A 15,024-nucleotide genomic window follows, 5' to 3' on the forward strand; every position below is an offset into this window, starting at 1 on the left:
TACAGGGCACTTTACTACATTTTGTCCACTTGAATGCACTCTATTGGACACTTTGCCACGTTTCGTCCACTGGAAGGGCTCTTTAGAGGTTCTCAATCACATTTTTACAACAAGAAGGGCACTCTAGAGGGCACTTCACCACATTTTCTTCACTTGAACAGTACTCTAAAGGGCACTGTTGTCCATTGAAGGGGCACTCTAAACGGCACTTCATCATGCTTTGTCCACTGGAAGGCCACTCTAAAGGGCTCTTATCATGTTTTATCAGCTGGAAGGGCACCTCAGTGGGCACTTATTCATGTTTACTTCAGTGGAAGGGCACACTAGAGGGCACTTTATCCTGTTTATGGGTGCACAGTGTAAGAAATTCCATCACATTTTCTCCACTTGAAGGGCACTTCAGAGGGCACTTTACCACATTTTGTCCACTGGAAAGGCACCTAAGGGGGCACTTTATCATGGTTTGTCCACTGGAAAGGGCACCCTAAATGGCATTTAATCAAATTATCTTGGACACTGGACCACTATAAAGGGCATTTATCATGTTTTATCTGCCATAGGCTTATCCATGAAGGCACCACCAGTGATGTGGTGTACGAAATTCCACGATCTGGAAGTCCCTATAGTAAAAGGAGAGGGACATTTTATGTTTTTTCCCTTTGTATCTCCTGGATGCAAATGGAATGCATGTCACATGAAAGAAGACAGTGCAGGCAAACCAAGAGACATCCAGCGCCAACATATTTACCCAGTACCCCATCACATTCCCGTTCAATTCTGCACTACCGTTTTAAGTGAAAGCGGAGTCCCCCCCACCACCGTTGCAGAGAAGGGGGGCGGGCTGTAGGAGGGAGCAGCCAGCCAGCGTCAGGGCTGAATAATTGATCTCTCTCTATCGGTCAGGAGGACGTTAGCGGGACGTTTCCCTCTCCATCCCTCCATGTGATCCAGTCGCTCCTTCCTTCCCATCACGCTGTGAACGGCAACAGCTTCACCCTCCGCAAACCACCACCACCACCACCACCCCCTCCTCTACTCCTCCTCTTTCTCTCTACGTGTGAGTGTGTGTGAGTGAGTGAGTGTGTGTGCAGGAAGACGAAGCGGTAGGCAGGCAGGCAGGCAGGAGGAGGCACCAAGGACGTCCTTTTTCCAGCCCCGGGAGCCGGAGATGCGAGGGACGAGCAGTTAGATTAGCCCGTGCTGCTGTTGCCTGCTGCAGGAGAACTTGGTGCTGCAGCTGAAGCTCTGCTCTCTCATCCCTGCTCGCTGTGTGAGTGTGTGAGGAGGATTTCAGCCGCTCGTCGGACGTCGGAGGTAAATCGATGCTTGATGCCGCCGCTTCAGTGCAATTCCACGGTTTGGTTTGGGGAGCTATCCAGTCGCGGTGGTGCTGAAAGCAGCCTCTGATCAAACAAGGAAGTGCATGTGTATCCCTGCTTTTTACACCATCTCTGTCTCTGTGCGCGCAAACGCACAATCAGGTCGATTTGTGAACACATTTTCTGCACGTTCACTGCGTATTTATAGCTGTAAATACGCACGCATCAGGCTGTATTGTCGCTTAATTAACGCACTGTATAGGAGCAGCTTTGGGATGTGGGATGTCCAATGTCCCCTCCAATGGAGGATGGAAAGTTTTACCACATGATCAGGAAAAATACACAGCAGTGGTTTAGCCCGGCGTCCACACACACATATACACACTTGCATGACAACAGACCGTCCTGCCAAGCGGAGAGGACTTGCACCGTGCACTTTTTCTCCAAACTCGCCGGGCTGCAGGGCACAGCTCGGCCACACAGAGGTTATTACTGACTGTCGTGACACCCAACACTCAGCCGTCCGCGGGATTCTTGGGGGGGGGGGGGGGTGAAATAAGCGCCACATTTGCGAGGAAATGATGAGCCGTAGCTGCTGATTTGCTCCGTAGATGTGAGATGTTGAACGCTGTTCGTGGTTGTGTTCAGGGTCGCGTTTGAACCATTGACCTTGGTGTCCTTCAGTTGCTGCATTGAGGAAACTAGAGCTGCCATGATTCATCGATTAGGAATCGATTATTAAATTAACTACAAACTATTTTGATAACCGTGCTGATCGTTTTGAGTCATGTTTTTTTTTTTAAACAAAAAAAGTAAGAATTCTGTGATTCCAGCTTCTTTCCAGTTTCTTTACTCCTTCATGACAGTAAACTGAATATCTCTGAGGGCATCGTCTTGGGCTTTGGGAAACACTGATCGATATTTTTCACCATTTTATGTCGTTTTATAGACCAAACAACAAATGGATTAATTGAAAAAATAATTGGAAGATTAAATTTCTTAATTGATTAATTGTTTTAACTCATTTTTTTAAAAAAAGAAATTCTCTTATTATAATAACAATAATAATATAAACTAAATGTGAATATCTTGAGACATTTGAGGACATCATCTTTGGCTCTGGGAAACACTTATTGACATTTTTCACAATTTTCTGACATTTTATAGACCAAACAACTAATTGATTATTTGAGAAAATGAAAATAATTGTTAGTAGCAATCCAAATTTAGTTAATCATCATCTATTTTGACAATCGAGTAACTGTTTTAAGTCATTTTTTATAAACAAACTATCCATATTCTGTATTTTTAAGGATCAGTTAATTGAGAAAATATTTAACAGATTAATTAATGAATTAATTACTGTAATTGGAGCTCAATATAGTAATTTCTGAAATTACTGTTTACTATTTCTGTAGTATCCTTTAAAGGCAGCATCAGTAGGATTTGTCTGAGCTCCTTGTGAACACAAGAGAAAGATTGAGATTGTTGATCGTTGAGTCTCATTCCCAGGACATCAGCTATCAACATTTTAAGGTTGGTAAGCGTCCCGAGCAGCAAAATAATGACAAATACAGGCAGAGGGCTGCAAGGTCTCTGCAGATACAGACACCACCACACACCATATGTGATGAGTGGAAGGTGACTGATAGATGATTATGTTTCTGAGTACATTCTTTTTTTTTTCTTTAGGAAAATATTGCATATTATGCCTTTAAATATGTAATAGTATATTGTTATTCATTATAATGGCATGTTAAGTCACAATCACTCATCTTGCATTGTCTAACTGATATAGTTTAGGATTATTAATTTCAACATTGTTTTTCTGAAAGAGTCACACAGTTTTCTGACATTTTCTTTTCCAGATCTGGCTACAAAAGGACTTCTACTTTTCTGTCACTGTTGAATGTAACATTGCTCGGATAAGGAAGGCAGGGAATTAAAAGCCATCATCATGAATTTCGTTATGAAACAAGCGTTGGGAGGTAAGATCAACCCTTTTTTTTTATCACTGTTGCACCCTGGAGTGTGTGAATACACGCGTGTGTGGTTTTATTTCTCTCCAAACTTCTGTCCGACTTTGTGATATTCATTGCCTTGCCAATTTCGCGTCTTGATGCACAAATTCACACATCATTGTTCTCCTCAGTGTGAGGCTGCAGCAGTGGAGGCAGTCAATTCATTTTTTATTTCTTTTTCCTGTGTGTGCTTTGTTGTTTTTTTTGTTTTTTTTTTTTTGCATCTTTGCTCCACATCTGCTGCTGGCTCGGCACACATGGCGCAGTTTGGCCCCTGAGGCACACTGAGTACAGTGTACTGTAACAGGCTGGTGATCTGTAACGCAGATTGAACCAGTGTGGCCAAAGGGGCACTTCATGTTCCAGTGAGTTCCACCTGCTTACCAAGTGGTGTTAAAACAGGTCTGTGCCGTGGCTCAGTCTCACCATTAATCACGCTGTGGCTCCTGACTGGACGCTGCAGTGACTCTTATCTCGACGTGCTGAGTACACATTTTCCACCTGAAGGGGAACAAAGATAATCAAGGCAGAATCTAATCTGCAATAATTTCATTCCAGCATGCAGGCACGTGAATGGTTTTCTAATTGCTTGTGCTGCAATGACTCCCCGGACATGAAATTATCATAACAGAGTAATGAATTTTGAAAGAATGTGAACTTGTTATCACATATGAATATACAGATGGTGCAGTGGAAGGTGAAGGGACCTGAATGGTTTTCACAGCTTGGTGATTTACCTTCAGAGTCAGTGTTTGCTCAGGGTGTAAATCCAGTCCTGGTCTGCTGCTGTTGGTATCTGTTGGTGTTGTCAGGAGGCGATCAGACTCAGATATTTCTGCGCTGAAAGTCCTCTGTGGTCCTCAACCATCTAGCTTTCAAATTAAATGACTGAAATGATTGGCACTATGCCTATATGACAGATATAAAAGGGCGCTCACTCAAATGTTGTAATGATTCATAAACATAAACCATAAACTGCTCCTACCAGAGACAGAATTAAAAGCATATTTAAACTCTTGTCATGTGTCAAGGCTACTTTTCAACTTCCAAAGCAACTAGTTACTAATTAATATGAGCTAGGCCTGCAACAGTATGTGTTTTGGAAAAGTGGAAAAGCGGGATGACGGTTTATCGTGAAAACTCAAATACTTATTGGACTTTATTGAAGGATACTGTTCTAAGCGTAACATCGCTACTTTGAGGAACAGTGCAAGAGCAGACTTAGAGTGACAGTTCTGCTTGTAGTGGAGCAGTAAGCTGTCACTGTGGCAGTAAATGTACAATACAGGTTACAGTGTGTCAGTTAAATGACACCGCAGTTTCTCAAGACCATGAAAAGTCTTGCCTGTTGCGTTGTTTTCCAATGGCTGGAAAAATTAAGGGGGGCAGCCTCAAAGCTTAGTGAACCATAAGACGGAGTTGTTATCAACAAATAATTAATTGTGAACTCATGCCATGCTGGTATACTGATATTTCTCAAGGCCAGCACTTAGCTGGCCCTACTTGTTGTAAGGGCTTTTTGAGTACCAGGGGCGCTTTCTGGAGCTTTCTAGCATTTGTTCGTTATTTGTTATTGTATCTGTTTTATGTTTTGGCCCCCTCCTGAAAGGCTTAGGCAGCTTATTTGGGTTGTCCCTTTCATTCAATTAAATTGAGTAGGAAAGGCAAAAGTTAAGCCAATGCTAATGCTAGTGCTAGCTTTGTGCCTTTACAGTGTCAGGTCTGGTGCGTTACTTTCCCTTTCAGGGGTTTTGTTATCCAGCTTCGAACAGCAGCGATCAAATAAATCCATAATGATTAATCCAACATGAAGTGTCTTCTGTAAATATTTATCCATTGTTCCATGATGAAAACAGTCATTGTTGTTGTTGTTTCTACTGGCTTAGATTTTCAAAAATCTTGCAAGATTTGTACACGTTGTTTGTTCTTTGTGCACGTTGTACAAACTTTTATGTGTCATAATGTGACAACACTTTGTTTAAGATGTGGGTACGTTTAGGGACTGAAAACACTTGTTTGGGTTAAAATTATTACTGTCACAAGATCCTTTCCAGGTCTGGGATCCCCTTCTAGACATAAGTGCCAAAATGGAGAATGTCTTACAGCTAAACAGGACACTAAAATATGTCTCTGAAAAGATTTACTCACAGAATATTGATCTATGTGTGATCAGAACTGTCAACTTTGACAGTTTAATCTGAGCAGTGTGTGTTCAGGTGACACCCCATAACTTGAGCTTTAGTCTGAGAAGCTGGTACTGTGACCTCTGGAGTAAATGTTGCGTATAGCAAGAGTTAAGATTCAGTTTATATTAATTGCACAGTACAGATACTAATTCAACAAGCTCTAATATGACAAGAAGCTACAAATTAACAGGTAAAAGTATACATTCCTATTTAGCACTTGCAGTGTGACACCAAACACGGCTGATCATTGAGTAGAAAATGATGGTGTGAAAAGAGATAGTGGGCGTTTCATCTCAACACAAGGTGCTAAGCTATCCATGCACACACACCGCTTGACTACCTGCTCTCCATTACATGACTTAATGTAGCATGTACACAGTCGTCACTGCTTCCTCTGGCCGGTCAGTCTCTGGAAGCGATGATGGATCGTACGTCACAGTAAATCTGTTCAGTACAGCAGGTAGAGATGTTGAAGGATGAGGCGGAACAGGATCCTCTTAGTTAAACAACTGCTGAATGTGAAGCTTTGTCCTCCTTGTGTGGTTTGATTGTAATCAAACAGATACAAAACCGCCTCATTCTCATTTATTCACTTTCACGATGTCAGCTGAGCAGGTGCTTCTTATAATTTCATTGATACCACCTACTTCCCTTTTCCAGTATTTACATTTTCCACAAGGATGAGACAGGTCTGATTACTGGTCTTCTCTGCTTGTCCTCTGATAGCATTGTGAATGATTTAAAAACATTAAAAATTTATTTGGATTTAAACTAATCATTCATATTTACAGACTAATTATTATTTTACAAATGTGAGATCTAGCAAATACACACTTCTTTATACAGATTTAGATTCAAATGCCTTTATTTTGGACTATAATTTTTACACTCAGAAATTTGTGTTTGTCATTAAATAAAAGTGAATGAGATAGATGATTCTTTGCAATTAACTGCTTTACTAATAATCATATTCAAAAATTCAAAGGGCTTTGTAAATGTATGTACAGCAGAATATGCTATGAAAACATTATGGAAGTCCTGTACCCAAAATGATCTTTTACCTTTTTACTACAAAACATTTATTCTTCGTAGCACAACTAATAGGCAGGTTTTCTTCTTTTTTTCCCTGTGGTTCCAGACAGCAATTGGTTTCCATTCCATCCAGCTGGCAGACTTGAAACCTGCTTGAGTTGTGTGTGCCACCAAGTCTGCGATTCCAAACTCACTTCACTATTCTTAAGTAGTGCAGAGTTTTCTTTCAAGTCTATCTGCACCTAACAGAGGTGTGGTCTTGAGTCTAAATCCATTAAATTGGTGACTTGAGTCTGATTCAAGTCACAAATTTAATGACTTCAGACCTGACTTAATGAAATAAAAAAAACTTGCAAATCAGTTTGGACTTTAACATTAATAGGTCTGTGTGTTGGCAAGAATACAATATGGCAATACGATAAACATCATGATACAGGAGTTACAATTCAGAATAGAGCAATATATTCCGATACTATAAGCAAGGTGATATAATGGTAGGGTTTTAATCTAATTTTAGGAAAATTGTCGTTATATGAAAAACACACCATATGCATAAAATCTAAGTTAAAAGTAGGTCTTTATGTCAAACAGAAATGAACGGAAACCAATAGTTACCAAAAACTATAAAATTGTGTAGCATGTGTTCAAAAATGTACACATCATTTGTGGTTAAAACATGCAAACACACTGGTATGTTGCTTTAAAGCTACTGGTGTCTGTGGCTGTGTTCAGTTTCTTTGTATCAGTGCGGTAGTTGTGTGTTCATCATGTCTTTAGACCTGTGTGTGGCTCACGGCAGGTGGGTGTGTTAGTGGGTATCCTGGGGTGCTGCGGGTGCCCACTGCCGGGCTCGTACAAAGCTCCTCGTCAATAAAGACAACGAGTCAAATCCGCTGAACTGTGCATAAAAGAAATTTCACACATGAGGAAAACCAGGCAGTTTGTGCCAAGGTCTTCACCTTAAGCAGAGTATTTCTTTCCGTCTTGGGGAGCAAGTTTTTTTTCCCTGTCTTCTTCTTAAGGAGTAATGAGTTTTCTGTGTGCAGTGGATTAGCTGTGGGCTATTATCTCACTTCTCTCTCTCTCCGTGCGCTCTGAGGAGAAACTCACACTCCATCTGCTCCTATCTAGGCTGTGATTTGTATTCTGTCTGTTTTATACAGTGAAGAGCAAGGTCGTCTCACTAGGCACTGAGGAGGCGCTCATCTCTGTCACCCACGACCCTTTCTGCCTTTGAAATGCAAGTCAGAGATCAGAAGTTTCCCAAAGTTTTTCATGTCAGGGACCCTGGGAAGATGAAGGCTCATCTGAGGAGGGTATTAACAGTCTGTAGCAGGATATAAGAAAAGACCATGCTGGTTGTTTTGTGTGTTTTAGCTGGTGCACAGCTAATCATGTGGATTTAAGTGCAAGTGCACGCAGGCGAATTATATTCCTTGTGCTTGCCTCTAGTGATAACTTCAGGCTTTTTCCACAGTCTGTGCAGTACAGCTGGCTTCAAGTACAACAGACCACATGTGACAGCATCCAGCTGTGATCATGTTCAACAAATTGAATTTAAATGTATTCCAATGAAATCACTGTGTCAACAGATTTGATGGCTAAGTACGTCCGCTCTAGTCTTACATGTGAAGTTGAGCTTAGGTATACTCTGACATGTGAATATGCACCTGTGACCATTAGCAGAATGTCTTCACAGTGCTAATTGCGACATATATTGTAAATGAACATGAACATGAGAGGTATAAGTCATAAATCCTGCTATCCCGATGTTAAAGGATAGGACACAGACCAAACTAAAACGTTAAAGTACACATCAAATACATTTTTCCCAAAGATGGTTTCTGTAATTTTCGGTAGTTCTTGTTACACTGATGTTTCCTCATTTTTCTGATCGCAGTTGGAGGATTGGTTTTAATTAGTTATTTGATGATATAAAATGGGGACTTCATGTCCTGTCATGAGCGCTGCTCACGATTGAATCAGTTGGTTGTATGGACAGGAACTTGAAAGTGTGGCTCCAACCCTGATCATTACTGCGCAGATTCTGGCTCCAAATACAGTCACCGGGACAAGATGGCAGACACTTGTATCCACAATATTTTGGCTCTGGTTTTGTCCAACTTTATTTATAGTTTGTGCTGACCTTAGAGACAATGGAGAGCTGGAGAGTTCGACACAGAGGAGGCTGTCACTGACTACTTGCTGTGTTGCACAATCCACTTTTATTTAACCAGGTCTGCTGGAATATGAATTGTCGACTTACTTTTCTGTTAGCAACTGACTAGTGTTAACTAGCCTGGTTTCTGACAGTTGGCAAGCCAACAAGCTTAGAGAAATAACTCCAAAACATGCACTCAGCACAGATGTGAGTTTTGACCCTTTGAGGTTGTTGTAGCTGGCCAGTGTGTTGAAACCAGAGTAGCAGACTGAATTAGCAATGTAAAGTCAGGAGCTCCAAAGCCCCCTATGGAAAGTTTGACACCAGGGTCAGTTACGTCGCCCGGATTGGCATTACCGGGGCCCCACCCTGGAGCCAGGCCTGGGGTTGGGGCTTGCAGGCAAGCGCCTGGTGGCCGGGTCTTTGCCCATGGGACCCGGCCGGGCCCAGCCCGAAGGAGCGACGTGGGCCCGCCCTCCCGTAGGCCCATCACCAGCGAGAGGGTTCAGAAGGGGCTGATGCGTTGTGATTTGGGTGGCAGTCGTGGGCGGGGGCCCCGACAACCCAATCCCAGGACATGGAATCTCACAGTGGGGACATGGAATGTCACCTCGCTGGGGGGGAAGGAGCCTGAGCTAGTGCGGGAGGTTGAGCGGTACTGGCTAGAGATAGTCGGGCTCACCTCCACGCACAGTCGGGGCTCTGGAACCCAACTCCTTGAGAGAGGCTGGACTCTTTTCTATTCTGGAGTTGCCCACAATGAGAGGCGGCGGGCTGGTGTGGGCTTGCTAATAGCCCCCCAGCTCAGCCGCCATGTGTTGGAGTTTTCCCCGGTGAACGAGAGGGTCGCCGCCCTGCGCCTTCGGGTCAGGGATAGGTGCCTCACTGTCGTTTCGGCCTATGGGCCGAACGGCAGCGCAGAGTACCCGGCCTTCTTGGAGACCTTGGGAGGGGTGCTGGAAAGTGCTCCGACTGGGGACTCCATCATCCTGCTGGGGGACTTAAATGCTCACGTGGGTGGCGATAGTGTTACCTGGAGGGGCGTGATTGGGAGGAACGGCCCCCCCGATCTGAACTCGAGTGGTGTTCTATTATTGGACTTCTGTGCTAGTCACAGTTTGTCCATAACGAACACCATGTTCAAACATAAGGGTGTCCATCAGTGCACGTGGCACGGGGACACCCTAGGTCGGAGGTCAATGATCGACTTTGTGGTCATGTCAACTGACCTCTGGCTGTGTGTCTTGGACACTCGGGTGAAGAGAGGGGCTGAACTGTCAACTGATCCCACCTGGTGGTGAGTTGGATCCGCTGGCAGGGGAGGAAGCTGGACAGACTTGGCAGGCCCAAACGTACTGTGAGGGTCTGTTGGGGACGTCTGGTGGAACCATCTGTCAGAGAGGTCTTCAACTCTCACCTCCGGGAGAGCTTTGACCAGATCCCGAGGGAGGCTGGAGACATTGAGTCCGAATGGACCATGTTCTCTGCCTCCATTGTTGATGCGGCCATTCGGAGCTGTGGCCGTAAGGTCTCCGGTGCCTGTCGCGGCGGCAATCCCCGAACCCGGTGGTGGACACCGGAGGTAAGGGATGCTGTCAGGCTGAAGAAGGAGTCTTATCGAGCTCGGTTGGCTTGTGGGACTCCTGAGGCAGCCGACGGGTACCGGCAGGCCAAGCGCGCTGCGGCCCGGGTGGTTGTGGAAGCAAAAACTCGGACATGGGAAAAGTTCAAGGAGGCCATGGAGGAGGACTACCGGTCAGCCTCGAGGAGATTCTGGCAAACCATCCGGTGCCTCAGGAGGGGGAAGCAGTACCCTGCCAACACTGTTTACAGTGGTGGGGAGCTGTTGACTTCGACTGGGGATATTGTTGGACGGTGGAAGGAATACTTCGAGGATCTCCTCAATCCCACTGACACATCTTCCGTAGAGGAAGCAGAGGCTGACTCATTCATCACCCAAGCTGAAGTCACTGAGGTAGTTCGGAAGCTCCTCAGTGGCAGGGCTGCCCTTTGTCACCGGTTCTGTTCATTATTTTTATGGACAGAATTTGTAGGGCGCAGCCAGGGGCCAGAGGGAGTCCGATTCGGGGACCACAGGATTTCATCTCTGCTTTTTGCAGATGATGTTGTCCTGTTGGCTCCTTCGAACCAGGACCTTCAGCTTGTACTGGGGCGGTTTGCAGCCGAGTGCAAAGCAGCTGGGATGAGAATCAGCACCTCCAAGTCTGAGGCCATGGTTCTCGACTGGAAAAAGATGGCTTGTTCCCTCCGGGTCGGAGAAGAGTCCCTGCCTCAAGTGGAGGAGTTTAATATCTTGGGGTCTTGTTTACGAGTGAGGGGAGGATGGAATGCGAGATCGACAGATGGATTGGTGCAGCGGCAGCAGGAATGCAGTCGTTGCGCCGGTCTGTCGTGGGGAAGAAGGAGCTGAGCCGAAAGGTGAAGCTCTCGATTTTCCGGTCAATCTACGTTCTTACCCTCACCTATGGTCATGAACTCTGGGTCATGACCGAAAGAACAAGATCTCGGATATAAGCGGCTGAAATGAGTTTCCTCCGCAGGGTGGCAGGGCACTGCCTTAGAGATGGGTGAGGAGCTCTGTCACCCGGGAGGAGCTCGGAGTAGAGCCGCTGCTCCTCCACGTCAAGAGGAGTCAGCTGAGGTGGCTTGGGCATCTATATCGGATGCCTCCTGGGCGCCTCCCTAGGGAGGTGTTCCGGGCATGCCCCACTGGGAGGAGGCCCCGGGGAAGACCCAGGACACGCTGGAGTGACAATGTCGCTCGGCTGGCCTGGGAACGCCTTGGGGTCCCTCCGGAACACCTGGAGGAAGTGTCCACGGAGAGGGAAGTCTGGGTGTCCCTGCTCAGACTGCTGCCCCCGCGACCCGGCCCCGGATAAGTGGAAGATAATGGATGGATGGATGGAAGTCAGGAGCTATTAGTGAGCTGTTATTAGCCTGAAAGCCTGAGCTCACGTGGTGGTTTATATTAAATAAAATAGATCAGTTCTTTAAGATAATATTACTGTGATCACGGTGCTAATTCCAATGGCATGTTAATGGGAATTCCATTGTGTTAGTGTTGAGCTAACAGTTCAATTAACAATTCAGTCATCAAAAAATTGATTCAGAGAATGGATTTTTTTTTCTCCCATCACTAGTAAAAACACAAAGTGATCCAGTTTGGAATCAATGCTAAGAACTGTGTTTCACAAATCCTGCAATAACTCATCTTGTTTGCTTTAATCACAATGCAGATTTTGTGATATAATCACATTATCACATATGTCAGATATGTGCAATACTACTGAAAGTCAATCCTTGGTGGAATAGTGGTCAGAAATTGAATCAAGTTTATGACATGGAAAACAGCCAGCACAAATCTAGAATATATATTTACTCCTTTATGTGTAGTGAATAAAACCATAGTAAAATGGAACCTTTCCTCTTTTTATTTTGGACCTCCACAGATCCACTTCAAGGACTACTGGAGTGCCCAAACCACAGTTTTAGAACCATAGCTTATAAGTGACATGGAGGGGGGAAAAGTAAGGACAAATGAGGAATTGATTTGGCCTGCAGGGCAGTTATAGAGTGTGTGTGTGTGTCAGTGTGTGTGTGTGGAGCTCTTACTGCAGGAACGGGAAACTGTGCAGGGGGAGAGGGGAAGATTTATGGCGTATGACATCATCAAAAGCGCTCGTAAATATAAGTCCGCTTTCTCGCCTCTTTCTCTCGATGAAGCTGCAACTCCTGCTCCTCCCCCTCCTCCGTCCTCCTCCTCGTCCTCCCCCTTCTCTGGCATCTCTGCCTTCAGCCTCGGTGGAAGAGGAGGAGGAGAATGAGGTGTAGGAGGAGATGAAAAGTGACAAATTGATCTTTAAAACTGGGTGTTATATCATCAGCGGCTGACGGCAGAGGTTGTAAAGTCGCGCTGCACTCTGGACCGACAGAAGCTGTAATCTCCGTTTAATGGGAGATGTTTTCTGTCCTCTGCGGCTTCAGAGTCTCTCTCCTTCTCCTCTTTCCTCCCCGACTTCCCTTCATTCCTTTATTCATCAGTCTACTCACGACTCCTTCCTCCTTCTAACCTTCCGCATCTTCTCTTCTCAGTCACAATCCTCCCTTCACAATTAGAAATATAAGTGCCAACTCAAACCATATAGAACTCTTTTTAGTTTCTGGTTGAACCTTTTTTTTAAAGGTTTCACTTGGGACCCTTTCAGGGGGTTCTACCTTGAATCCAACCTAAAGGGTTAATACCTAGAACCATGTAGAAGCCACACAGGGGATCCTACAGAGAAAACTCCTAAATTCCAATGGTTTCATCCAGAAACATCCCAGGAAACCTCTTTATATTCCCAGGGTTTCATCTAGAACTCACCCGAGGGGTTCTACTGAGAATCCTTTTATATTCCAAGGCTTTAATGTAGAACCCACCCAGAGTGTTCTGCTAAGAACCCATTTATATTCCAAGGGCTAAATGTATAACCCTCCCTAGGGGATTGTACCGAGAACTCTTGTATATTCCAAGGGTTTCATGCAGAACCTACCCAAGGTGTTCCACCAAAACCCTTTTATATTCCAAGGGTTTCATCTACATCACACCCAAGGTGTTCTACCAAGAACCCTTTTATATTTCAAGGGTTTCATGTAGAACCCATGCAGGGGGACCTTTAGGTTTTACCTAAAACCCTCTTGTCTTCCACGGGTTCTGTGAGGAACCATATTGTCTTTCAACAATCCTTGAAAAACTCTTTCCTCCGAAAAGACTCGATGAAAAGGGTTCTTAATGGAACCCTTAGTCTTACAAAGAACCCTTTCTTCCCAACAGGGTGCTTCAGAAGCAAATGGTTCAGTGTAGACTATCAGCCCCTCAGGAAGGATCCTTTTAGAACCCTTATTTCTATGAGTGTGCCTTTATTGCCCCCTCCTGTGCTGCCTCTCTCCTCATTTCCCTCCCTCCCCCACCTCCAACCTCCCTCTTCACTTTTACTCCATCACTCTCTCCACCTCCTCTGTGCTCCTCCATCCTTCAATTTTAAATTTCCTCCCGTTTCTTTCCTCCCTCCCTCCCTCCTTTGTCGATTACAGTAAATCTAAAGGGCGAGGCAAGCGAACCTCAATCAGGCAGCCACAAGGGAGGCTGGGATGTGTGTATGTGTGTGTGTGAAAAACAGACAAGAGAGACTGGGGTGGACCTTAGTAGTTGGCTTTAGCTGGCATTAGATGATAAAGTGTCTGTGTACATGTGTGTGTGTGTGTGTGTGTGTGTGTGTGTGTGTGTGTGTGTGAGCCCAAGTAGGATGGGAACAGAAATGATGCTGACATGAACACACACACAAAAAAAACCTCACAAAATTGGTAAGCAACAAACCAACAAGCACTGAAACCGGATATTCAATTTCACTGTTGGAAGCATATGTTTATAGAACAGCTCCAAAAAGCAGAAGAAATACTTCAATTAACAGAAACAGAAAATTCTTCAAAAATATTTATTGTTCTGTCCAGAATGTAGGTCAACTAAAATAGGCACAATTCTTATGATAATTTTTTGAGAATGATAATTTTTAACCGTATACATAGAAATAAATTAACTGTAGATTAGAAATATTACTGTTACACCTACAAAACAAGGCATTTTTAATTTCCTGTATCGTAAATATACATCTGATGTTTGTAAAAAAGCAAACCACTTAAAAATCGCCCCAAAATTCAGAGAGTTATGATGATTCTATTTCACTCGTCTCCTACTGAGGACGTGAGGCAGTGGACCAAACCACTGTGTAGCATATGATAGGGGAAGACAATCTTTCTAAACTTAAAAACACATTGTCCTTATTTAACACAAGCTTCTCCAGGGAATATTATTATTTCATGTAAAATTAAACAGTTATTGGTGGGGGGCAGCTGTTTGTTGTCTTCTCCAGTCCAGACCCTCCTGTCCCCCCTGTAATTTCCACCCTAGACTCAAACGCACCACAAGGACGAAAACCATCAAATTCTGAAGATTTACCCTAGCCCTACCCAAAACCACTACTTGCATAGCCCTGACCCTTAACATAACCTTATCCTAATCATGGAACCAAGTCTTTACCCTGAAATTCATGATGTGTTTTATGGGGACTTGCGTTTTGTCCCTACATGGAAGGTGAGTCCCGACAATATGTGGAAACAGATTGGTGTCCCCACAACATTAGTAATACATGTACACACACACACACACACACACACTGAGGGAGTCGTAATCAGTGGGATGAGACAGACCTCCCGCTCGGTTGAAAACAACAGCAGGGGAACGTCGA

General features: G+C 44.5%; 1 protein-coding gene across 1 annotated transcript in view; it reads left to right on the forward strand.

Annotated features, from left to right (window-relative positions):
- Window positions 1-911: 911 nt before the first annotated feature.
- The window catches only part of cplx1 (complexin 1), a 92,684-nt gene continuing 78,571 nt past the window's right edge, over window positions 912-15,024 (forward strand). Inside the window, exons 1-2 of the mRNA XM_084719773.1 lie at window positions 912-1,314; window positions 3,188-3,307. Coding sequence (XP_084575899.1) covers window positions 3,277-3,307 — 31 coding nt within the window. The 5' untranslated portion in view covers window positions 912-1,314; window positions 3,188-3,276. The remainder of the gene's footprint in view (window positions 1,315-3,187; window positions 3,308-15,024) is intronic.

This window comes from Lutjanus erythropterus, chromosome 5 (genome assembly GCF_056507025.1).
Source record: "Lutjanus erythropterus isolate fLutEry1 chromosome 5, fLutEry1.hap2, whole genome shotgun sequence".
Lineage (NCBI taxonomy): Eukaryota > Metazoa > Chordata > Actinopteri > Lutjaniformes > Lutjanidae > Lutjanus > Lutjanus erythropterus.